This window comes from Zea mays, chromosome 4, assembly GCF_902167145.1.
Source record: "Zea mays cultivar B73 chromosome 4, Zm-B73-REFERENCE-NAM-5.0, whole genome shotgun sequence".
Taxonomy (NCBI): domain Eukaryota; kingdom Viridiplantae; phylum Streptophyta; class Magnoliopsida; order Poales; family Poaceae; genus Zea; species Zea mays.
Window position 1 is genome coordinate 6378899 of NC_050099.1, and position 23589 is coordinate 6402487.

Below are 23589 nucleotides of genomic sequence, written 5' to 3' on the forward strand. Positions count from 1 at the left end.
GGAGGGAGTTCATGGCCATCTTTGCTCCTCCTCTATGGATCTGCCTCTAACTTTTTATACTTATTGTTTTTAACTATATTTATTATCTAAAGGTTTATAGTTGTATAATCTCTTAGTTATCTATTGTATATAAAAAAACTAATCTAAATTCTCACACGATTGTACATGCCCACATATAGAGACAATAAATAGACCAAACAATTAATGGGTCCGTAACCTTTCTACCCTGCATCATCGCAGAATCACATGCGATGCAGCTTTTCATTCGCTGCAAGTCGCATGCCAGGACAGTGCTTGCCTACTCTCTACTCCATCCATCACTCAAAAACAATCAGCAAAGTGTTGCAACTGCTACCGTGACAACAACGGTTCAACAAAGACATGTTTGTCCCTCTTTTTTTTGGCATTTATTTAACGCTGCCCCCGTAGTTATCATATCTACTAATATCTACATGCTGCATAAGATGAAATTCGGTGGTCTTCGTACAAATGACAGTCATTTTTCCCCCTCAGTGGAGGACAAAGTCGTAATTTCTTTCGTCGTCTCTCTCTTGTGCTTTCCTCGCTATAGTCACTGCCAACTGTTTGAGTACCTCTGCTGCACAAGTAGCTTCGGCTCCCGGCAGTACCGCAACTCCTCTTCCACCAAACTCCAGAGGCATCCAACAGCAGGCGAGGAAAGCAAGACACGCCCACCCACCCGCTCCGGCAGCCAGCGGCTATGCAGCAGCAGATGCCCATGCCGCCGGCGCCCGCTGCCGCCGCGGCGGCGGCGCCCCCGGCGGCCGGCATCACTACCGAGCAGATCCAGAAGGTACGAGCCGCCCCGCCCCGCCCCGCCCCGCGCCTACCTGCTAGGATTTGGACGCCGTGCTTGGTTAGGTCCGCCGGCCGCCTTAGCTCGTTTCGCCAAGAAACGGACGGGTACTTCTCCTCGGGTGGCTGGCTCCTGCGCGCGCCGTGCCTCCTCCTTGCTTTGTCGGGCTCGTGCGCCGCCGACTCGTCCGTTTTGCCCTTCCTCCTATGGCTGCGTCGGTTTTAGGGGTTGGTTCCAATCAAAGATTGGGTCTTTTCGGCTGGCTGTTTGGTTAGGGCGAGATTGGGCGTCCTTGTGCCTTTTTCCATTATCGCAGATTGCTGGATTGAGTGCTTAGGTCAGTCGGTGGGTGGCAGTACTGTAATAGCAGATTCTTGAATCGAGAGTTTTATTTCAATCAGCGAGTAACAGTAGTTTGGTGGCGTGCTCTGGCTGTTTGGAGTGCTATGCTCGCCTCACCAAACTTGACTTAGAACAGAACTCGAGGAGGTCGAGCTGGAGGAGGCGGTCAACAGTGCAAACCCTCGATGCTGTACGGTTGTGGTTAGTGACTAATCATTGAAGGACTTTGGCACCACTGAGGGGGTGTTTCAATGCACTAGAGAGCTCATAGGTAGTTGGCTAAAAAAATGCTAGTGAAATTAGCTAGGTAACTATTAGCTAATTTGCTATAAAAGTAGCTAATAGCTGGATTATAAGTTAGACTGTTTGAGACGTCTTTAGCTAATTTTAGCGGTGTTAGCCCGAGTGCTTTCAAACACCCCCTACAACGTGTTTTTTTTTTAAATGCCAAAAATGGGCAAGGCACCCTATTATGTCATTGAGGTACCATTCTTGTTGTTGTTTCAGTATAAATGCAAAATGTGGGTAATATGCCTTTGAAATTTTGGCATAGGCCAAGTGACCAGTAGGATCATGACATGCGTTCAAATCAGTTTTGAACTTTGGTCAAAGGCCATGTGAGCAATGACACTAATTTGCTATTTGAATATTCAGTTTTGAATTTTTGGTAAAGGCTAAATATGGCACTATAGCTAGCCGGCACTGTGCCACACGGGTTCTCAACCTGTGCTTATATTGCAGTTTGTGGTGGGGCAGCTAACCAGCCCTTGTTCCTCTGGTATGCAGTAATGCAGTTTGGCACAATAATTAGCCAGTCCTGTGCCATGTGGCACAGGTTCTAAGCCTGTGCTTTATATTACCCTGTGGTGGGGCAGCTAACTGGGCCCTTAGTTCTCTGCCTTGCAGTTTGACACTTTGGCTTACTGGTCTGAAGTCACTTTTACGGCCCCGTTTGGATCCTTGGAATTGAATTCCATTCTAATAATAGTAATTTAGGCATGTATCAATTAAGCTAATACAGTTTTATAAGAAATATATTTGTATATTATTATTAGCAAGATGTGTGAGATATTTATGTGCTACATTTTTACATAAAGGAGTGAGCCGAAGAACGTCTTATAAGTTGCAGATTAGAAACATTGTCTGCTGATATATAAAATCATTTCTCATTCTCCGTCCCATGAATTTGAGATAGGCTTCTATCTGAAATTTGGAAAGTGGTGGAATGTCAAATTCCAAACCAAATAGGTTACTTTATTTAGTAAATTCCAATTCCTCCAAAATGAATGGATCCATATGCTGCTTGTGTGCATTCAAGCATGATATGGCGACTTCTAGTGTAACTTCCTGTGTCTTTGTGACAATTCGTTCTGACCTGCATGGCTGCAACTTCTTTTTAATGGATTCTTCAAGATGAGCACCAAACTGCATGAGCAGAGAGTGCAAACAATGGAGTGCTAGGTCAGATTAAATGTTATGGAGGTGCTATGATCCACACTAGAAATCATCATGCCACGTTAGAATCCACTCAAGCAGCATGCAATGTGGTCAATGGCGGTAAATCTAGGAAGAGACACAGGTGCTAGAATACAAAAGCAAAAGTTGTAGGGCGGTTTGATGAACCCCATATTTACAGATGGGTTTTAGGAATTTCCCCTTAGCACGATCGTCATCCAACAATGCTCTTCTGTCAACCATGCTTAATAATTCTTAGACAAAATTCTCTTTGCCATGGAGTGTAGCCTGCTGGTATAATACTATCGGCTTTGTCAGTCTTCCATTCACAGATAATGTGGTTTGTTAGGCTACACTATCTTGATCTGGTTACTAGCTGTGACATGCTAGCAGTCATGTACTGTCCTCCACAATGTGTTGGTGTCTAAAACTGAAACTCGCAACCAAAATTCTGGAGTTAATGCACAATTAAGCTTGGCTTTCAAGCAACGGAGCATAACTGCAGGAAAGATGGAAATATCAGGCCTCTATACTTTTGAATAAAACCACTTGCACCATTCTTTCGCAGAGAAGGTAAACGGATTGCTTCATGACTATGCATAAGCCAAAAACCAGTCTGTGTCATCATTCACTTAATGAAGTGTACTGACATGAACTGAATTTGCCTTTTGCAGTATTTGGACGAAAATAAGCAACTTATTTTGGCCATCCTGGAAAATCAGAACTTAGGGAAGTTGGCTGAATGTGCTCAGTAAGTATCTTTCGGAACTATTTTGTGAGACACCTCATTTTTCCGTACTAGTTTATATCTATCAATTGATAAGGGTGTCTGAATTAGTTTAACCGTAATGCTGTCTAAAATTCTGATCCTTTGACGTGTTAAGTCATTTTGCCGTCATTTTACATACAAGTTTCAGCTGTTAGTTGAGAAGGATGCATGGGCATTTACAATTCATAATATTGATGCATTAAAACTTAAATGATATGTTTGTAATTAGTACCTTCAATCTTTTTGATGACTTAACCGTCTCATGTGTACTTGCTATCTTCTTCACAATGTATTTCCAATAGCGTTCATTTCGTGAACTTGTAGGTATCAAGCTCAACTTCAAAAGAACCTCTTGTACCTGGCTGCGATTGCTGATGCCCAACCCCAGCCTCCGCAAAACCCTGCAGGTCGCCCTCAGGTTAGCCGTTAGCTCTGTTCAAATCAGAAGAAATCCTCCACTTGCTGCCCTTTGCTCGAGTCACTTAAACCTCCATTGCTTTGAGTACAGATGATGCAGCCTGGTATAGTGCCTGGTGCGGGGCATTACATGTCACAAGTACCAATGTTCCCTCCAAGAACCCCATTAACCCCACAGCAGATGCAGGAGCAGCAGCAACAACAACAGTTTCAGCAGCAGCAGCAGCAAGTGCAGGCTCTTACATTTCCTGGACAGATGGTCATGAGACCAGGCACCATCAACGGTATGCAGCAGCAGCAGCCTATGCAGGCTGACCCTGCCCGGGCAGCAGCGGAGCTGCAGCAGGCAGCACCTATCCCAGCTGACGGGCGAGGAAGCAAGCAGGACACCGCGGGTGGGGCGAGCTCAGAGCCTTCTGCCAATGAGAGCCACAAGAGCGCCACCGGAGCAGATACCGAGGCAGGTGGCGACGTGGCCGAGAAATCCTAAGTCGAGCAGCCTGGGCAGGGCGAAAAATAATGCCTTGTATACTAGCAACGAAAGAAAAAAAGAGTCTTTGAATGACAGCTACTAGCCCCTACCAGTTTACTGTGTGGTTTAGATGATGTAGAACAAAGTTTAGATTGGTGATGATGTAAACCGTCCAATATTGATACTGCGTTCTTACATTGCTGTAGTCAATTATATGAATAATTTCATATAAGCATGTTGCCCTAGTGGATTTTACCTATGTTTTATGAGCTGATGTAACCAAAAACACTGAGCAGCTTTTAATTCAGTATGGCAATTCTGCAGAGTTTTCACCAATCTGATAAGCTGCTCCACACAATTAACCCTAAGAATTAACCCAAGCGGAAGCATTTCAATACATTCACTCATACAGATAGACAAACATTTATCAATACATAGATGACATGTTTCCTTAACAAGAAAATGTCGATGAGCAACTAAAAACAAAACGAGATGAAACACAGGACAACTTTTCATTTCCAGTACACTATTAAAATCGGGCCCCTAGCATCGATGCCTTTACTTCTTGCCTTCGATAGGGAGTATTTCCAATCCAGCCATCCATTCAAGTAATGCAAGCCATTTCTGAGATAAATAGCCATTGGTTTCTCTCCTTGTCTCCTTTGGATAAAAGCCCTACTGCCGTCGCCGCTTTCTCGTAACTTCCTTTGGGAACTTGAGAGGGGCTGGGAGCGTCATGAAAGTAGACTTAAAAGCACCTTCTGTCACAGATTTGCATCCCAACTGGTCATAGTATGGTTTAAGATTTTGGCGGGTCATTTTAAGGTCCTCACATATGTCGCTGGGGTTGGATCTGAAGTCATCGGCAAAAAGTGTTAGGACCAATATGTAGTTGGTCAGAAGCTCTTTTTTCTCTGTTGGCATGACACTGGACCCCGGTTCTGTAAACATGAACAGCAGCCTGCGATATACAGCCTGCGGGGTTGCTGGTCCATGGCTTATCTGGTTTTCATTTCTGCCTTTCCATTTGCGATTGGACATGGAGCCATTCCGCGCCAATAGAGATAGGAGATGTTGGATGTAGGAAAGTATCCAAGCAAACCTCTTTTTATCTTCACCCTAATGCAAGAGAAAAGTTGTTTCTTTTAGAAAACATATGGAAAACATCCATGAACACGATGTATTAACAAAATAAAAAATGGCATAAGAGCAAGAATTGTCTGCCATCATTTTGGCAGCCAAACTGTCACTTCCAAAAGAGGCGCACACAGAGCAGTGCCATTCAACTTGTCAACATTGCAGTAGCAATGGTGTCTGCTACACTGTTATCAGCATGTTATACAAGTAAAAACGGTCATGCTAAGGATCAATTATAAACTGTCACAAGTTCAATAAGAAGAAAAACAAAGGCACTCCAAATTACCACAAAACTGTCTGCCATTTAATGGTGTCTTACGAGTTACCATTACCACTAAATTATGTAGAACCTAAAACTATATGACTTCCTATAGAAGAAATCTTAAGGATGCAGAAAATTGCAACAAATTACCTGAAGCTCCTTTAACTTGTGCACACGTTTTGAGACAAAACTCCCATAGCCTTTTGAGGAGATTTCTCCTGATTCAAAATGACGGACAATTTCCAAAAGATGCTCCCGCATACTCTTTGGAATAATCTCGTCCAAAAGATATGCATTTTCTGATGTATCTGCGGTAGGATCATAAGGTGGAATGTTCCGAACAAGTACAGGTTCCTGCCTATCATTGGCGTTGACATTGGTCTCTGATATTCCAAGATCAATGTCCTCATAAGCGGAAGGATCATTCCTTTGTTCCTTTAACGATCTCCACTTATTGTCCTGCAAAGAATATTAGCTTCAACCAAACTTTCTTTTTAACCTTTTGAAATTGCAAGGAATGCTGCAAGCGCCTCTGCAGTTCATGAAAATAAATTTAACCAGTATACAATGGAAATTATCACAATCATCTCAAGATAAATCTGTGAATCAGCTTTTAGTTCAAGACAATGATATATCTACACAATACTCCCCTGAATCATACAGATTCAAATAAAAATCTAAAGGAAGACCTACTATCTCCATGACAGTTAATAAAAAACTCGGTCGGGCAGGGAAAGACCGCCCTCAAACCCCCATCACTAACGGGCCGATCAACTGCCCATTCTGCAACGGCCCAGCCAGAGGGTGGCGTGCAGGATATCGACCCCGAGAGCGGGTGGGGCACAGCAAGGGGATTTTTTTAACCAAGCCCAAAATTCGTCCCCAAGGGGAATCAAACCCGAGATCTAGAGGTGCTACTCGGAAGCTTTAACCATTACACTAGAGGCCCTTTCGCTCCATGACAGTTAATAATGAGCACTGCTTAACAAATCTAATCTATAACTGTGTCATGACTCATGAACATTACCTTAGATACACTATTTCCTAAAAAACATAAACAAACAGGGGAAATAATAGTGGCACTTTCATTCCTTTTGTTCCATATAGTCTTGCAACTGTTAGTTTTAAGCTGACACCACAGTTGCAATTCTGATATATATAATTAATCAACTGAACGCTAGTAAACCTAGACGCAGACATACCTTGTCCCTGTCCGTCTTGGCTCCATACATCATTGTCAGATCCTGAACCTTCAATTCATCATTTCCTGCAGCTGAAGCCGCTTCTGATGCCACCTCAGAGTGCTGCGAATGCGCTGGATGCTGCACTTCAAGATGTGGCTCTAGCCTCAGAATCTGTTAGAGTACAAACATTAAGAATGATTTTGAGTGCCGATATCCTTAATGCCTCATGCCATTTGCACAAAAATGTTTCTAAGCCCTTTTAAAATGTATGCCACTCTTATGACTGAAATGAAAAGGCGTAACAATAGCTTACATTCCAAGTGAACAAAAATAATTCAAAACAGGAGATTGAAACTTTGGTGTGGCTGCTAAACCCTAACTACGCAGGTAATGCCACAACACCAGTAGCGCCCATCAGGTAATGCCACAACACCAGCAGCGCCCATCGACTGCAACTTTGAGGTTGCACAACTAGACAGCAGAGAATGCTTACAGTAGTTAAAAACCGAGATTGCTTCTTTAAAAAGATAAAAATTCACATGTATGTGTGATAACAACCGTTTCGCTTCAGCTAAAATCACAACTCAAGTACAACCATGACAAAGTAAAATTTCTGACGCACTCAGACGAGATCCTCACCTTTTTGCCAGCGATGGGCACGATCCTGAGAGTGCCGGAGGCCTTGTCAAGGACGCCAAGCGCGTAGTCGCAGACCTGCGGCACGGCGGCCTCACCGGCATAGCTCCGGCCAACGAAGTCGTGTCCGCCGCCGGGGCTCCGGACCACGAGGTCCACCCAGGTGGGATGCTTCTCGTGCCGGAAGAGCTGGGTGCCGGGGGCAGACTCCGCCCCGGCAGCGGTAGTGAGTGGGTCGTACCCGGAGGGGAAGTAGCCGACCACGGGGGCGGCCGCGACGTAGGAGGAACCGCCCATAAGGGATGCGTCGACGGTGACATTGGTGGGGGCGTCACTGGCGGCCTTGTGCTTCTTGGAGTGTTTCTTCTTCTTCTTGGTGGAGGCAGAGGCAGGGGCGGGCGTGGCTAGGGTTTCGAGGTCCGCCATTGGTGACGGCTCAAGGGTTTTGGAAAGTGAACAAACGGGGCTGTCCATCTTAAGAGAAGAGAACTGCAAGTTTTTGCACGCAGGCCCTCCTTAACTTTTGCACTTACAATCACCAGAATTTTTTCCTATATTAATAGGACTATTCGTGTTTGGATCTACCCTAATTAAACTTTAGCCAACTAATCTGATCACTGAAGTTTAACAACCTAAAGTTTAGCTGGTGGATTCAAACATGACATTAACAATTTACATAAAAAATAAGGAATGCATCAACAGCCAAACTCTATTCCTTATTTTTCTATACAATTTGGACAATTTTCTTCCATTATTGTTGTTTTGTTCTCCCTCAGTCATAGAACTTACTATTATTCTGATTCTCCGTCAGTTATAAAATTTATCGTTTAGGACATGTTGATTTCAAATCTTAAAATTGCAATATTAATTAGTTTAGAATTATTTAGTTTAAAACATGTTAAAGCCCACGCATAAAAATGTATTAGTGGTAAAAAAACACGCATCAAGGACCTTGCACAAATAAATAGCAACATGAGTAAGCAACTCAATAAAGATAATGTGACATACTAGAACAATGACAAGTTTTTTGATTAGCAGAAAATAATGATACTTATACTTTTCGTACATATAAGCACATTAGCTGCAGCTAAAAGTCGCAGGCATACCAAAGATGACATGTCCACAGTATACACAGCTCCGATTTTCAGTTACCGAATGCACCTAGGGTCAATGCAACATGTTGTGTCTGCGTATGAACAGCTCGCTTTCGATTGCATTATTATTGATTTGTTCTTGTACAAAATACATCGGTACCACAATTACATCAAGGATGAAACGAAAAAGGGGGGGCTGCAACATACTATCAGATCCCTCCATCCAGTAAATTTTGTACCTTCAGTTACAGGACACACGGAGGTATGATTTCCAGTCCTACGACGACAACAACAACAACAACAGGAGACACAAGAAATAGCTACTACATCTATTATGATCCTATATATACAAAATTCCATCTTGCAGGAACTTATATCAGGAGCAGGAGCATCCACATGTAGCCAACCAAGTAATGGCCTGCAGAAATAGGTGGCCGATGCACCAAACATCTTAGACACAGAAGGCCATGAAGTTAAAAACAAAGGAGCACAAAAGTAGGTCAAATGAAATACCCCTTCACCGTGGTTACCTTCTCATGATCACTACGGCACATCATAAAATTAGTGCAGTGCTGTTGTGCAGACTCGACTTGTACCTCACAAATCAACATCAGGCAATGGCATCTTCCAGTAATTCCAAGCATTGTAGTCCTCCTGAATTCGACCAAGAACTTGCCATCAGGACCAAAAAATAAAGGCAATTGCAATAAAACGTGTAAAGCACACTTGAACTGCTGACAAATACTATACGGGAATGCTGGCCTGCTCAGATGACGACAATATTGGAGGGAACATCCCGTGGACAAGAGCATGCAAGGATGTGTACGACTTTGTATCGACCCGTCGGTTCACTGCGACTTCACCCTGCATCGAAGGGAAATTTTAGCACGAATTCTCTAGATGCCATCTCCAGCGTGACTGTGGTCTCACCGGCTGAACTCCAGCACAATTGTGCAGATACAGACGTTCAGAGGAGGGAAACTAGTGGTTTCTGTCTTAAATCCTTACCTTGGGGTTTATTATGAAGATCTTGCCCATAGGAATACCAACCTTGAGGTAGCTAAGCTCGTCTGTGTCTCTATTTCCAAATCCAGCATAAAACGGATTTGAGTCGTGTGGAAATAAATCTTTGATGGCCTGCAAAGGACAGAGAAACCATCAATAGAACATCAAAGAAGCAAAGAACCCTTCTTTATTAGGCTGCTAGGGAGTACTCACCTCTAGACACGAAATCTTGAATTCATGCGGAGCTCTTCTGATGACTACAAACCAATGTCATGAAACATTAGCATCACTCAAACATGTAGCTAACATAAAGTCGTTACCAGAGATACTCCCTCTGTTTCTTCTTATAAGGCGTATTAGGATTTATGGAAGTCTTTCAATACATAATTTGACCATTAATTTCTTGTACTAGCAACTACTACAAAGCAACATCTTAATAAAAGACAAGCAAATGTACAAATATGTCAATGCATCTTATGTACGCTAAATGTACATATGCTTTGACAAATTGATGGCCAAAGTTTAGACTTTTTTTTTGGTTTTTTAAACTCTAACATGCCTTATATTTTGAAAAGGAGGGAATGCTTTTTATGTCAACATAATCGTATTATGTGCACTTATCATAGACCTGCTAAAAAGAAATGGGCCTCTTATCCAACAATGGTTGAGGGGGTCCAAAACCAAAAAGAGTGGTGCTGTTATGCTTACCAAACAGAGTTTATTAGAAGGCTAGCAACACCCAGTTTACTCATGTGAACCCAAGTCAATATTAGAGGTAATGAATGCAACATTTTTCAGTGGAGATAAGTTATTTTGTGTCTTCTACTCTTTTTGCTGACTGACAATTAACTGAATAGAAAATAGCAAAAACATATCAGGATGTGCTCACCTTCTCTGTAAAGTGACGGGAAGAGACCATCTGGAGATATAACAACAGGGCCATCAGGAAGTGCTTTGCCGTCCTGAAATCGAAATTTACATGAGGGGATAAGATAGATGGGCACCGGGCTCTATTTATTAGTTTTGCTGTAGCTGGGTCTTTGTGAATGTGTGTCATGACCAGGCATGTGTAATTATTACGTGATTGGGCATAACACAATTCATGGCTGCTTGTATACTAGGCCATAAACAGTTTCTGAAGGTAGAAAATTAACTAGGACTAAGAACTGGATTTAGAAGTACCTGCTTTAGGTTGAAAAGAAACTGTCTTGTGATGTGGGCTTGTGAAATAGCGCGTGCACTCAGAAATAGAAGCTGGTATCCATTTTCCTGTGGATGCAAGCAACAAGATAACAAGAACAAACCCAAGTCAGCAAACATTCACTGATGGCATTCTTGAGACTTGAATGATGTTCCAAAGTCAAGAAAGCAAGAGTCAATCAACTGCTATGGCATGACTAGATGTGCAAGTGAATTAAAAACTGATTTTTATTTTGTTACAAGCATAAGTATCATGAATACCTTTCTATTGCACAACTAGATCTGATAGTGAAATTGCAAATTGCTTTATTTTGTTACTAAGCATGAATACCTTTATTGCAGAAAATAAATGAGCAACTCCGTTTTGGGACCAATCAACTCCAACTAGTGGCATGAACTGCCCAAGAACATCAGACCTACAATTATATGACAAAACATAAACATTTGTAAGATTTTAATATACAACATTAGTTGGTGGTATGAATCACATTGCCCTTGCCCATATTGTTTAATGATAAAACTTAGTTGTATTTAATTCATTATCTTCCTCTTTTTTTCCTCCTATTACAAATAAATATTTTTTCAACAAAGAGAAATTAAGAATCATGGGTTAACAGAACAGTATAACTGTGTATCATTTTTTTCTCAAATACGCATGGCAGCTGCTTATCATTGCATTATGAAGAAGAAATTTGTTAAAACTTATAATTACATACACACCACAACCAAAGAATATGTGTATCATCTGAAAAGTGGAATAACCAACACTCCCGACGATCAAGTGCCCAAACTATAACAATTAAACATTAAAACATAGGCTTGATTGCTCCAGTTTTGCAACTTACTTGGTGATAGTTCCATCCACATCAGATATTACAATGCGTGTATTCCATCTCCATAAATATATGTGGCAATCAACCTGTTAAAGAAAAGATGGGAGGATGAAAAATGCAACTTAGTGAAATTTGAAAATATTAAGTCAAACTAACCTGCTGTTTCCCAACAATTGCAGTTGAGAACGTAAATGTTACCACGTTCCTGCCCTCTCTGAGATCAAGAGATGCAAGCTCGTCAGATGTTGGAGTGAGTGATCGCACCTTCCTCTCAATCCTCTTTACCCTGGATTTATTCCTTTCTCTATCTAGTTCTTTAAAATGTGTCAATTCTTTAGGAGTGGATACAGAAGTCTCAACAATACTTTCACAAACTGGCTGGATAGCAGTAATAGTCCTTGTTCGTCTGAAACTAAATGGCCAGATGCTCCAGCTGCCACCTGGAGCTGCACTTTGCTCAACTCGCTCCACATTTATCATTCCTTTGGGTTCAAAAACTTGTTCCTCACTGAAAGAAATCATACCGAGTACTATAGGTGCAGCAGCATCCCAGGGAAAGTAGCGGCCAGCAATCCTAACAACTAGTTTGTTGTTTCGCATCAGTGATTGCTTCATGTTACGGAACTCCTCTAAGGTTACCTTCTCAGAATCAAATGCACTGCAAGCAGCATCCTCCCCCATGCCTTCAGATAACAGGTGTCTGCATAGTGATAATTCTGCAAAAATGGGACAGGTAGAGATTATCATTATTGTCAAGTTACATTTCAGTTAAGATGGTTTGGACATGTCCAACAAAGACCTCCAGAGGTACCAGTGCGATAGCGATGGGAAGAGAGGTGAGGTAAGGCTAAAGTTGACATGGTAAGAGGAGGTAAAAGGAGACTTGAAAGGATGAAATGTACCAAAAAAATTAACCTTGAATATGAATGCATGAAAAACAAGTATCCATGTATCTGAACCTTGACTTGTGGTTTCTATTGTATTTTAACTCTAGCCGATCCCAACTTGCTTAGGACTAAAAGGCTTTGTTGTTGTTGTCAAGTTACACTTCAATAGTAATGTAACACATTATTCAGACATTGCAGGAAATCACAAAAACTGGAACAAAGCTAGCAAAACAATCCACCAAATTTGTCTTTATCAAAGTTTCACTATTCACTTAACACAACTAAATTATAGTGAACAATTTTTTAACAGTATCAAGCTCGCAAGATAAAGTTCATTATAACCTACTAGTGTTAAAACAACTATAGATGTTAGTCCCAGGCAAAAAGAAAATAACTCACCTGCAAAAGGAATGAACGCATCAACTTTCAGATCATCAGCATGGTTGCCATCAAGTGCTACAGTGTTGGTAACCTCAGGAGGGCTGTTATTTTCTTCTGAAAAATCACCAATAGCTTCTGATTTCTGCTCAAGAAAAGCATAATTCATGCTCTTGACTAGATCAATTCCATTATTTTCAGCAGTTGATTGCAGTGAGCGGCTTAGCTGAAAACTATAAGACCTTTCAAGATCATGTATATGAGAACGGAGATTTGGTAGAGATTTAGCCTCTCTGTTACTATTTCCTGACTGGAAGTCAATTGCAGGAATAGAAACAGGGCTACTCACAGGCTTTAATGACGCAGAACAGTTCTCCAAGTCATTTACAAGACCTACATCACCTTCTTCCTGTTTCTCTGTGTCACAATCAGATTCATCATGTTCTACTTCACCTGTTGTTTTGTTAGCCACCATGTCATCCGTGGCCTTTCTATCTGCAAAATTTTCAGCATCACTAAATTGAAACTGAATTTCTTCTGTATATTCAGATAATGATATAACTGGTTCTGCTTCTTCATCAAGCTCAGCTGTAGCCTCAGGCACAAAACCAGCTTCATCTCCAATCACAGAACTAGATTTGTTTGTGTCATCTTCTAGTTTTGTGTTTTGCACTTCAACACTGATCAAACTGGAAAATCCAGCAGAAGTTGGTGAGCCTTCTACTTCTATTTTATTAGAAAAAACAGCTGGATGAGCAATGCATTTTGTCAGTCCATCTCCCGCTGAGGTCTGAATAACAGAAACAACAAGTTCCCCGCTGCATGCTCCATTTTCCACAACTGAGTTTTTTGTTACATCTTCAGGACCAATGCCAGGCTCATAACTTGTTGTATCTTCAACATTAGGAGAAACATGCTGACAAGCTAAATCAGGAGCTGAGTCTGCATGTGAAAGGGAAACACTGTCTGTAGATACATCCAAACCTGGACCACTCTCTTCCAAGATTTGGGAGGCAGGATTTTTTAAGATAAAGGCTTTACTTTCTTGAACAGCTATATTAACCAAGTCTTTTTTGTTGCTGGGAACACCATAGCATACTAATGAACTTTCCTCAGAAATTAGCTTTTCTGTACTCCCATCAGAGATACTAGAGTGCTCCTCATGTTGTACACCGTCAGCCTGTGAGATATCAGAAGCATCATGAACTGTGTCATCCAAAATACAGGACACAGCATATGAGCTATCCACAGTCTCAGAACTGCTGAGAATGACTACTTTCTCTGGAACTGCATCTAGTGAGCCCTCCACAGCCTCAGAACTGCTGAGGATAACTATTTTCTCTTGAACTGCATCCTGTGCAGAAGGGATCAATGAAACCTCATGTCTTTCAGATGAAATATCTGTGGTGCCATAATTTTGGTAATTTGTATCTGTAAAATTCTGGTTAGCTCGATCTGGTTCTGGATCCACAGTAACAATCTCAGAATCCACCTCGCTCTTACCACTTGTAATGTCTGTCTCAACAACATGGATTTCAAAAATGTCATTGGAAATAACCTCCTCTGCATGTGTCTCCCTTTCAGTTACATCTTCAACATCATGCAGCAACTCATCTTGAGTATCGACAGACTGCTGCATAAGTTTATCTGTTCCCAGATCATTTGACGAAGATTCTGACCCTTGTTGATGTGTGATTGAAGTGATATTATCAGTGAAGTCGCTGCTCTCACGCGCGTGTATCTCAACCACCTCTTTCTTCACAATAGTGGCTTGTAAACACGGATCGGTTTCATCTGCTGAACTGTTTCTTCCTCCACGAGGGCTGCATGAATTGCAGTGAGCATTGTCACAGTTAGAGTCCATCTCTTTCCCATGATCCAAACTATGTTCCGAAAATACAGGTTTTGAGGTTTCCATCTGATCATTGTTGCTCTTGGAAGGCTCATCATTTGAACCATTAGGTTTTGAACTACGTGGGAGATTTGTTGACCACTTGGTATCTAGGAGTTCTGCAGCGACCTCTGCACGCTCCAATGAACTCACCCTATCCACAGCATGGGCATTGTTCTTAATCGATTTCCGGCCAAACATCCTTTCAAGTATGGTTATCCGCCTCGAGGTTGTCCTCGCAAGAATCTTGCCCTCACCGACGTCGGCTTCCATCGTCGAGCTATCACACGAAGTGCTCTTCGACTTCCTCAGCTGAGCTTCCTGGATCGGCACCTCTCGCTCATCTCCCGACGAGGCGGGGGAGACAATGAACTCCCCTTCCTCACCATTCGGGTCCGCGTTCCTGAGGAAGTAAGCCTCGCCGTTGCTGTCCAGGTACATGTGGAACCCTGCGTCGACGCCATTGACGGAGATGTCGACAACCTTCTCCCTCGACTTGAGAACCCCCTGGAACTTGCCGAACCGCACGTACCACGGCGAGCTCTTGAAGCTGCCGTCCTGCTGCTGCACAACGACTATGTCGACCGCGCCGCCGAACGGGTGGAACGGGCCGGAGACGGTGTACACGCTGCGGGAGATGAGGCTGCCCACCTTCCCCACGGCATACATCTTGCACGCCACCAACGAGGCACGGCAAGGGCATTAGCAGCGGCGTCCACCACGGCTACGAAATCAAAGCTTTTCACCACCACCACGACCCAGCGCCTCCTCCTCCATCCACAAGCTACAGGAACCACCAGAATTCTGAATTCGCAACATTAATTGCAACCTTTAAGTGCTTCCAATCAGAGGCGGATAATTTTATTTTGTTTGCGAAATGTTAGAAGTTGGTCGGCGTAAAATAGCCAAATAGCTTGAGGTTAAGAGTTTGGAAACTCGGTTTCGCACAGCAGACAGGGAAGAGATGAGAAGGGTGTGGGCAATACCTGGTGGCCGCTCTTCGCCGGCGAAGAGATCGGCGGAGGCCTCGGCACCTGGCGTAGGGCGGTGGCGAGGGTAGCCGAATTCGGACCCGATCTAGGAAGAAGGAGGCACGATCTGGACTGAGGCAAATCGGCTGTGCGAGCCAGGCGGCAGGAGCTCACCGACGAGAGGAACGCGAGGAGGGAGACGCCGGGGGCATATTCCGGGACCGAAGGATGCCGAGGAAGGGATTATTCCACCGGCTCACTTATTTTACTTCCCTCGAATAGCCATTTTTATCCTTTTTGGAAAAAGAAAAGAAAATAAAAAGGAGGAAAAGAACATTAGAGGTCACACGAAACTTTATCTTGGTATACATATGGAGTTGCAGATAAACATGCTTATTGTGCGATGTGTACTAATTTTCTTCCTGTGTATAACCAAGACCAGGTAAATGGTAATCTCAAATGCTATCTAGTTTCATTTGTTTCTAACAAGATTTGATGTTAAGGGTGATTTAAAAAGTGATATATACATTATAAAGGTATATTTCTATTTTGTATACATTAGCATCACTTAATAGCGATAATACTCCTGCAGTTTTTGGATTTATGCATGTGCATGACCTTGAAACCAAATGATTTGAGCACATATGTAGGAATAGGTGTCACTACCAAGTCATTTAAAGTGTTTATCTAAATCTTATCAAGTGGTTTAATGTTAGATAAGTAACATAGGATCCAAACTAAAGCTAGCCATTTACACTAGTGTGAAATGCTAGCCTAGAATGCACTTAGCTTCTATATTTTTATAGAGATGTAATCAATTAGCAAAGAAAAGGAAAGATTGAAATGATCTTGTTTGGTTTTGGTAATTAAGTGACAACCTATGTAGACTAAAACGCCGTGGAGGTGGACATAGGTTTGACTTGTTAATTGCTGAACTAATTTAAGTGTCAATGGAGGAGCTTATTTGACTATTAGTTGCATAGTTTTATGTGACTACTAACTAAACATGTGTAGGCCAGCTCTACCTAGCTCGATAGCTTAGCAGCTTAACTAGGATATTTGAAAGGTGCATGCAGATATAAGCAAATGGATATAGTCTTGGCTAGACCGATTAGTTTTATTGTTGTTGTGAGTCAGTGTGTTTAAGTTCTAGAAATTGTTCATTTAGGTCATGTGGTTATATATAGGGCTACTATAATATGAATTGGAGAATGTAAAAAAACAGGAGTATTTAGATCCTTGGATTACTGTTGGTTAGAGTGCCAAATATATGTAGTCTCCAAAAAGCATTGTTTCATGAAACTCCTCAAAAGGTTATTTTTTTGAAGCTAAAGGTTAGTTCCATGATTTTTTAAGCTTATCAAAAGGTGCTTAAAAAACATTGTTTTCATACCCCTCATAACGTTTCACGAAAATTATGCATCATATCATTGGTTACACGACTTACCGATTTACATTACTCTCCTACACTCATTACAATCCACTAATCGTTAAAGAGTAATCAAGTAAACTCACACAAATTAATAATATTATAGAAGCCGGAGACAACGTGCAGGCCAAATACTCCCCAAACCCACTTAACAACATGTTGAATTTGTTTTACGACGAAGCTGAAAATCCAAGGTGCAGATTTTGAATTGAAGCTCTCTCAAACCAGACCTGTATATATAATGAATGGCATAGTATCCCTACAAACTTGTTCATCGCACATTAACTGACAATAATAATAATTCAATGCTATATACTCTCGTTGTCCTAAATTAAATTTCGTTTTAACATCTTAAAAGATTTATTATCATCCCTTTGAATATAGATATAAAAAAAATCGAAGGCTAGAGCGACTAATCGGAATTGTCTTGACCCTTCTCCTACGTGCCGTACCTGCCTACTAGCAGCAACTAATGCTCTGACAGAAACGTCATTCTTGGCGAAGTTCATCGTGCAGGCACCCCGCACCCATGCCATGCCACAACCTTCAACAAGATAGAAGTTGGCGTGCAACTTCAGTGAAGAATCCCAGCAGAGCAGACAAAAGAAACAAGCGTGGGATTTTGGAACGGCGCAGCATAGCCCAGCACAGCACAGCCCCTCTCTTTGCGTAAAAGAAAAACAGCAAATAGATCATGTTAGTAGCTGGGAGCCGGGAGTGGATGGCAACCGCTGGTCAAGGATATTTTTTATTCATGGCAATCAGTAAAATGCTCTGAAAACGAAACTGATGAGCGCCGTCAGAATCGGGAGTGCTCCTCGTGCAATCACCGCTCACGACAGCCGCACCACCGTCCCTTCAATTTTTCCTTCAGAAAAGAAAGAAAGAAAGAAAACACACACGGTTCATACAGATAGAGGAATAGACCATTACGATCACCATATTTATATTGATTTGTATAGAGAATACGTACTACTCCCTCCGTTCTCAATATTTGTTGCTCACCTTAATTTTTAAACTAAAACGCACGCACAATATCACAATCTCGAGCGCCGTACACATCTCATCGGACGGAAGCTACCACGGCGAGGCGGCGCGGCAGCAGCACGGACGCGCCTCCCCATCCCATCCGACGACGCGGAAGGCGGCGCGAGGTCCCAGCCTTCTTCTACGTCCTTCGGAACACAGACACCGTACAGCGCCTGCCCCAGCACCCCACAACGCAGGCCCGAGCTCTCCACGCCCGGCATGCTCAACAGCTCCGGCTGCGGCGGACCTTGGCTGCTGCTCTCGTGACACTCCATGGAGCTCGGTATGGAAGGAAACTGGCCGGCTGGATCGGCCGGTGCTTGAATCAGCCTGCTACGACCGACAGAGCTCGCGGCATCTCTGTGTGGGTTGGACTTGGAGGTGGATGCAGGCGCGGGCGCGTCGGTGTGCTCGCTTGTGCCCACGGCGTGTCCGTTGAGTTGTCGTCTGCTCGCGTAGAGCGTCGAGGCTTTCTTTAGGAGCTCCGTCACAGCAGCTCTGTATTCCTCAGGATGATGCTTGTAGTGGCCTGCATAACGAGAGAGAAGAGATAAGCAGAAAGCTTAGCGTACAAGTGCGTTAAAAAGAAGATTGTTTTTAATCTAGAGAAAAATTGTGGATGGGAACGGATATCTCAAACTGATTCAGATCATGCTAACAAATGCTCAGCAATAAGGGAAAAAATTTCTAGAACACCAGCATAAAAGAAATTATCTGGTAGGTTACCGACTCAAATCCTTCTGTTAGATTATATGGCGACTTTCAATTAATTATATTGAATTCGATCAACTTTAGGATATTAAAGGGAGTAAGTACCCATACACTAATACAATCGTGGTGAATGTTCCAATTTTACTTTTCCAGTTGAGAGCTTTTTGTAACTCTTAAGGCACAATACTGTTTGAGAAGTCCAGCATTATGGGAACAAACTCCATTATGCCATCATTATGCATTCTTCTCCCCTCTCATTTTCAGGCTGTTGTCAGTTATTTTAGTGAACTGAGATAAGTAACCAATAACCAAGTCTAATACTTGCATTTATTGCCTAGCTAGAGCCTAGAGGTATGTTGCCTGAGAGAGCTAATGGGAGATGTTAATATGTTATTTTTAAAAAAAAAAATTGCCAAAAACTTCAGCAACAAAGTCGCAATGATTAGAATGGCTAGTACCCTAATGGAGTAAAGATCAAAACAGTTCCTGGTCAAAACCACTGCTAGGTAGATAGACAGAAGACGGAGAACATACCGACATGCGGAGAACTATGCCATTTAATTAGGCTCACATCACCACCAAGCTCTAGCAGATGCTGGCCAAAATTTTGAACAACTGAATATGTAGCAAGTTGATCATCCTCTGAGCAGAGTATTAGTATTGGACCAAAATGCTGCATGTACAATGGACTAAGGTTACAGGTGTTCACAAGCACATTCATCAACATTCGGGCTTTTAGTCAATAGAGAGGCATACCACCGATGAGTATAGTGTTTCCCAATAATCTTTACGTTGTTCTTCAAATTTGTTTATGAAAAGAACATCAAGACCTGAGGCAATGCCCTTAGTCATCCATGACAAGACACGAGGAGGTTCAGACATCTTCAGGACACTTGGATCGAGGAGGAAGCGAGTGCCCAAGTCACTGACAAAATCCACAGGGCTTGAATCATACATTTGTCCGCATAGACAATCTCGTACGAGCTGGTACTCATCCTGTAGGAAGCCAAAAGAAAAAGGAAAAAGGCTCTTCAAAATGAGTGAATTCAATCTCAGATACACAATTAAATGAATGTGAAGATTCAACTAAAATTTCTGTGAGCAATGAGTTCATAGGAAGAGGAAAGGCAGGAAAAGAGTCATATACCATGCTTAGTTGCCCTTCACATCTTCTCTCGATCAGCTGTCGGTCAACAAATAAACCTTTAAAAACTGAGATCCACAGACTCTTAAGCTTCAACGAGAGAAATTATTTTGGTTACTGGTTAGAGCTTCCCATCTATTCACCTGAAGAACCTTGTATGTGCACCCTTTTGGCCCTCCCGAAAACGACGCAAACACAACAGGTACAGGTGTAATCTTCAGCACCTGGATTCCAAAGAGCAGTATGGCAAACATGTGATGATTTCAACAGACAATTCCATGTGTCTACACATTCGTCCAAGTTGGAAATCGAACCAAGCAGGTTGAAATCGCAATGCATTGAGGTAAGCATACCTTGACAAGCTCCCCAATCACCCTGTCGGCGAGCATGGCAGCCTTCTCAGGGAAAAACCTGCTCAAGTACGTGTAGCGTGCACGCAATTAAGGGCTAGTTTGGAAACTACATTTTCACATGGGAAAATGAACTATTTTCCCTTGATAAAATAGGAATCTCTCGGTAAAATGTGGTTCCCAAACTAGCCCTAAACAACAAAAGATCAATTCAGTTGTACGAGTTATAGAGTCATGGACTCATGGTACCAAAAGATTAGAAGTTCATGCAATTCATGCCTAACAGGATACATGTGCCATCTCACTTTTCCCAGAACTACCCAACCTAGCTGTATGGAAAAAATCGCATATTTATAAGTGGATCAATTGGATTCCGAACGAGGTGGATCCAATGCAATTCATGCCTAACCATCAGTTGCGTATTTCCCTAATCGCGTGTTTCCGCGGTTTTCGTCGCTGGCAAAGAATGGAAGAAGGAGACAGACGGCCGTACAGGGTGAGGAAGTCGGAGTGGCAGACGAGGCACGCCCACCCGTGCGCCGCGTACAGCTCCACGTACGCCCGCACGTGCCGCTCCTGGCTGGACAGCCACGCGAACATCACCACCACGCCGCCGGTGCCGGCTCCGTTCCCTCCGGGCGCCCAGCTTGGGCGCCGGCCGCCGCCCCAGTAGTGCCGCCCCCACATCCCGTGCCCGCCTCGGCCTCGAAGCCCTTCCGGAAGGCTGCAGGAGCTTCCGGGCCGCCTTGAATTGGGAGGGAAGGGGGAGAAGATGGCCGGGTGTGTTGGTGCGCCGGCGCGGGGCCGCGGGCGCGTGGTGTGTGCGTGCTGGGGTATCTTTTCTGGGGACGTGTAGCGAGCAGGCGAGGTGAGAGGGCCGTAGGCGCTAGTGCTAAACTGCTAATAATGCTAATCGACGAGTCAGCGCTAATGCTCGGAATATGGGCCGGGCTTTTTGGCCAGCACGAGAACGATCCGAAAATAAGAGACCAAAGCACGGTCCGACATGAAAAAATATGGGTCGAGCTAGCACGACACGAAGACGGGTTTGGACCGGGCCTCAAATTCCAGCTCGTCGAGCCCCAGCACGACCCACACAGATGGTCGGGCTTGGGCAGACACGGCCCAATGAAGCCCATGTTATTTAATTTATTAAGTTATAGACTTTATATTGTTGTGATATTTGGACTTTATGTGGTCAAATAATGCTAACATTGTTTAATATCTTTAATTTAGTAAGCAATGGACTTTACATGTTTATAACATTTTAATTTATGTGATCAAATATATGAACCGGGTTTGGGCCGGCACGACATAATTTAGGGCCGAGTTAGACCATTGTTTTTATACTTCGGGCTGGCACGACATGACCCAAAAATATTTTGGGTTTCTTAACCTGAACCCGTTTGGCACGAAACACGGTGGGCTCGGTCCGACCCGGCTCAATTCCCAGCACTAGTCAGCACCATGTTATGTGCTATGGACTTACTTGGTAGGACCCTAGCTCTGGTGAGCACAATTAGAGATGACCATATAGACTTTGAAGGAATAATGGAAACTAAGAAATAGATTTTTTTAGGCTTATTTTGGTTCCTTATGGGCAATGTTTATTTTGTTTGGGAATATTTAAAAGATAAAGGCTCTGCTAGGGGTATGCTAGTAGAGCCTAACTCTCATGTTTTTTTCTTTTTATGGGCACACGTGAGATGTGAATTTTTAGAGTTCTATATGAGTGTCATACTTATATTAATAAGATGTCTGAATTCTCTTTTAGGTTGATTACTGTGTATGGGTCAGTATGATAGTGGTATACAAGATTTTCTAGATGAGTTTAAAAAATGAGGGCTTCAGAGACCCATTTTAATAGATGTGAATTTTAACGTGGTAAGATATGTTAAGATAAGAGTAATGGTATAATAAACTATTGGTGGGTAGACATGTTCAATGGTTGGGTTGATAAGTGGGCACTCATTGAGTTGAATCCAGATAATTATGATAGGTTTATCATGGCAGGATTGACATGCATGCTTATTTCAACTGCTTGAGAAGTTGTTTTCCCTCTGGCTAGAGTGAAGGCACTAGAATGACCATTATCCCTTAGTGGTAGAATCTAGTGATAACCTATTCCTCACGAGGAGCATCAGACATGTTCGATGTTCTTTTTTAGCGCAACCCACTTTTGTAATTTGGGCATAATTCTTAGCTTTGAACTCTGATTTGATGATATTACGCTTTCTGAAAACCTAAATGTCGGGGATAAGATCCCCGGTCTTTATGGTCCACTGGTCAACGAGGGCGCCAGGATGAGGCCTTTGACAACTAGGGCCCATCGGTAAGCTGGGGGAGAAAGGAAACGTCTGCCCTAGGAGCATCTACCCCCAAATGAGCCCCATGCCACCGAGGGCGGGGTCGGGTGTGGCAGAACTAGACAGAGGGCGGGTGAACCGAAGGAAGACCACCGAGTGGATCCCTCACCTAGCTCGAGACCGACCCGTCATAAGTGAACGATCGCATTAACTATGCTTGTCGTCGAGCCACGATGTAGGCGCTGATCCACCTCCCACTCATGGCCTACGAGTCGCTCGAACTGCAGCGCACTCATAACCTACGAACCCCTCGTACTGCGGCACATTTATGGCCCACACGCTCCCTGTCTTTTCGACGTACTCATGACTTATCGGGACTAGGCCTGAGTGCGCAGATCGCTTGTCGGGCACAACGAGACAATTCGCGCCGAGCCCTAGGCTACGGAGGTCAGGGGTCGGCACAGCTCAAATGATGGCGCTTGGGCCCCACGCTGCTCGCGACGTCCGCTATAAAGAATACGAGACAACCAGGCGACCCCGGGGCCCACAGGCGCGCATGTTTTCATCCCGTGGTAGAACGCTCAATTTTACAATCACTCGGTGAGTACTTGAGGAAGCCACCGTTGGGTGGCCCCCTCCCTGACCTATAAAAAGAGAAAGTCGGTCCCTAGATGGGAAAGGAGGCCCGAATGGACACTGTTGGTCACTTGTTCTCAAAATGCTATAAATCAAGAACAAGGCAACACAAGTGTAGATGGTTAAAGACCTTCGTCCTTCGAAACATTATCTCCCTTAGGATATAATGATCTTCGGACGAAGGATATGTGTAACACCCGGCTTTAAGGGACAAAGCCGGGTGCATCTCATACA

The 23589-nt window shown here is 43.3% G+C and overlaps 4 protein-coding genes across 9 annotated transcripts; 1 reads left to right on the forward strand and 3 right to left on the reverse strand.

The window, feature by feature from the left end:
• Positions 1 to 669: 669 nt before the first annotated feature.
• Positions 670 to 4447, forward strand: LOC100101545 (GRF-interacting factor 2-like). The gene is given in 4 exon segments (NM_001112561.1): positions 670 to 814; positions 3289 to 3365; positions 3708 to 3801; positions 3892 to 4447. Coding segments are annotated over 4 exon segments (663 nt in total). The 5' UTR covers positions 670 to 721; the 3' UTR covers positions 4291 to 4447.
• Positions 4448 to 4563: 116 nt separating this feature from the next.
• On the reverse strand, positions 4564 to 7978 carry LOC100284469 (uncharacterized). The gene is made up of 4 exons (NM_001157364.3): positions 7495 to 7978; positions 6874 to 7026; positions 5822 to 6130; positions 4564 to 5391 (listed from the first exon to the last, which is right to left on the reverse strand). Exons 1-4 carry the CDS (start codon positions 7963 to 7965, stop codon positions 4948 to 4950), a joined length of 1377 nt encoding a protein of 458 aa, NP_001150836.2. The 5' UTR covers positions 7966 to 7978; the 3' UTR covers positions 4564 to 4947.
• Positions 7979 to 8671: 693 nt separating this feature from the next.
• On the reverse strand, positions 8672 to 16157 carry LOC103652775 (phosphatidate phosphatase PAH2). Of its 6 annotated transcripts, none has more exons than XM_008679737.3 (12): positions 15766 to 16157; positions 12910 to 15583; positions 11780 to 12339; positions 11636 to 11709; positions 11122 to 11206; positions 10773 to 10859; positions 10480 to 10552; positions 9804 to 9847; positions 9594 to 9722; positions 9348 to 9449; positions 9116 to 9239; positions 8672 to 9003 (listed from the first exon to the last, which is right to left on the reverse strand). In XM_008679737.3, exons 2-11 carry the CDS (start codon positions 15446 to 15448, stop codon positions 9183 to 9185), a joined length of 3750 nt encoding a protein of 1249 aa, XP_008677959.1. In that variant the 5' UTR covers positions 15449 to 15583; positions 15766 to 16157; the 3' UTR covers positions 8672 to 9003; positions 9116 to 9182. The 6 variants fall into 6 exon arrangements, with proteins under 6 accessions (XP_008677959.1, XP_008677958.1, XP_020408027.1 ...); XM_008679736.4 differs by having other exon boundaries at positions 9336 to 9449; positions 12910 to 15563; positions 15766 to 16083; XM_020552438.2 differs by having other exon boundaries at positions 12910 to 15563; positions 15766 to 16026.
• A 1937-nt stretch (positions 16158 to 18094) lies between these two features.
• Positions 18095 to 21218, reverse strand: LOC100191550 (uncharacterized). Its single transcript, NM_001136980.1, has 7 exons — positions 20907 to 21218; positions 20417 to 20474; positions 20207 to 20287; positions 20067 to 20102; positions 19676 to 19915; positions 19454 to 19592; positions 18095 to 18737 (listed from the first exon to the last, which is right to left on the reverse strand). The coding sequence occupies exons 1-7, from the start codon at positions 21098 to 21100 to the stop codon at positions 18217 to 18219; spliced, it is 1269 nt and encodes a 422-aa protein (NP_001130452.1). The 5' UTR covers positions 21101 to 21218; the 3' UTR covers positions 18095 to 18216.
• Between the last annotated feature and the right edge of the window lie 2371 nt (positions 21219 to 23589).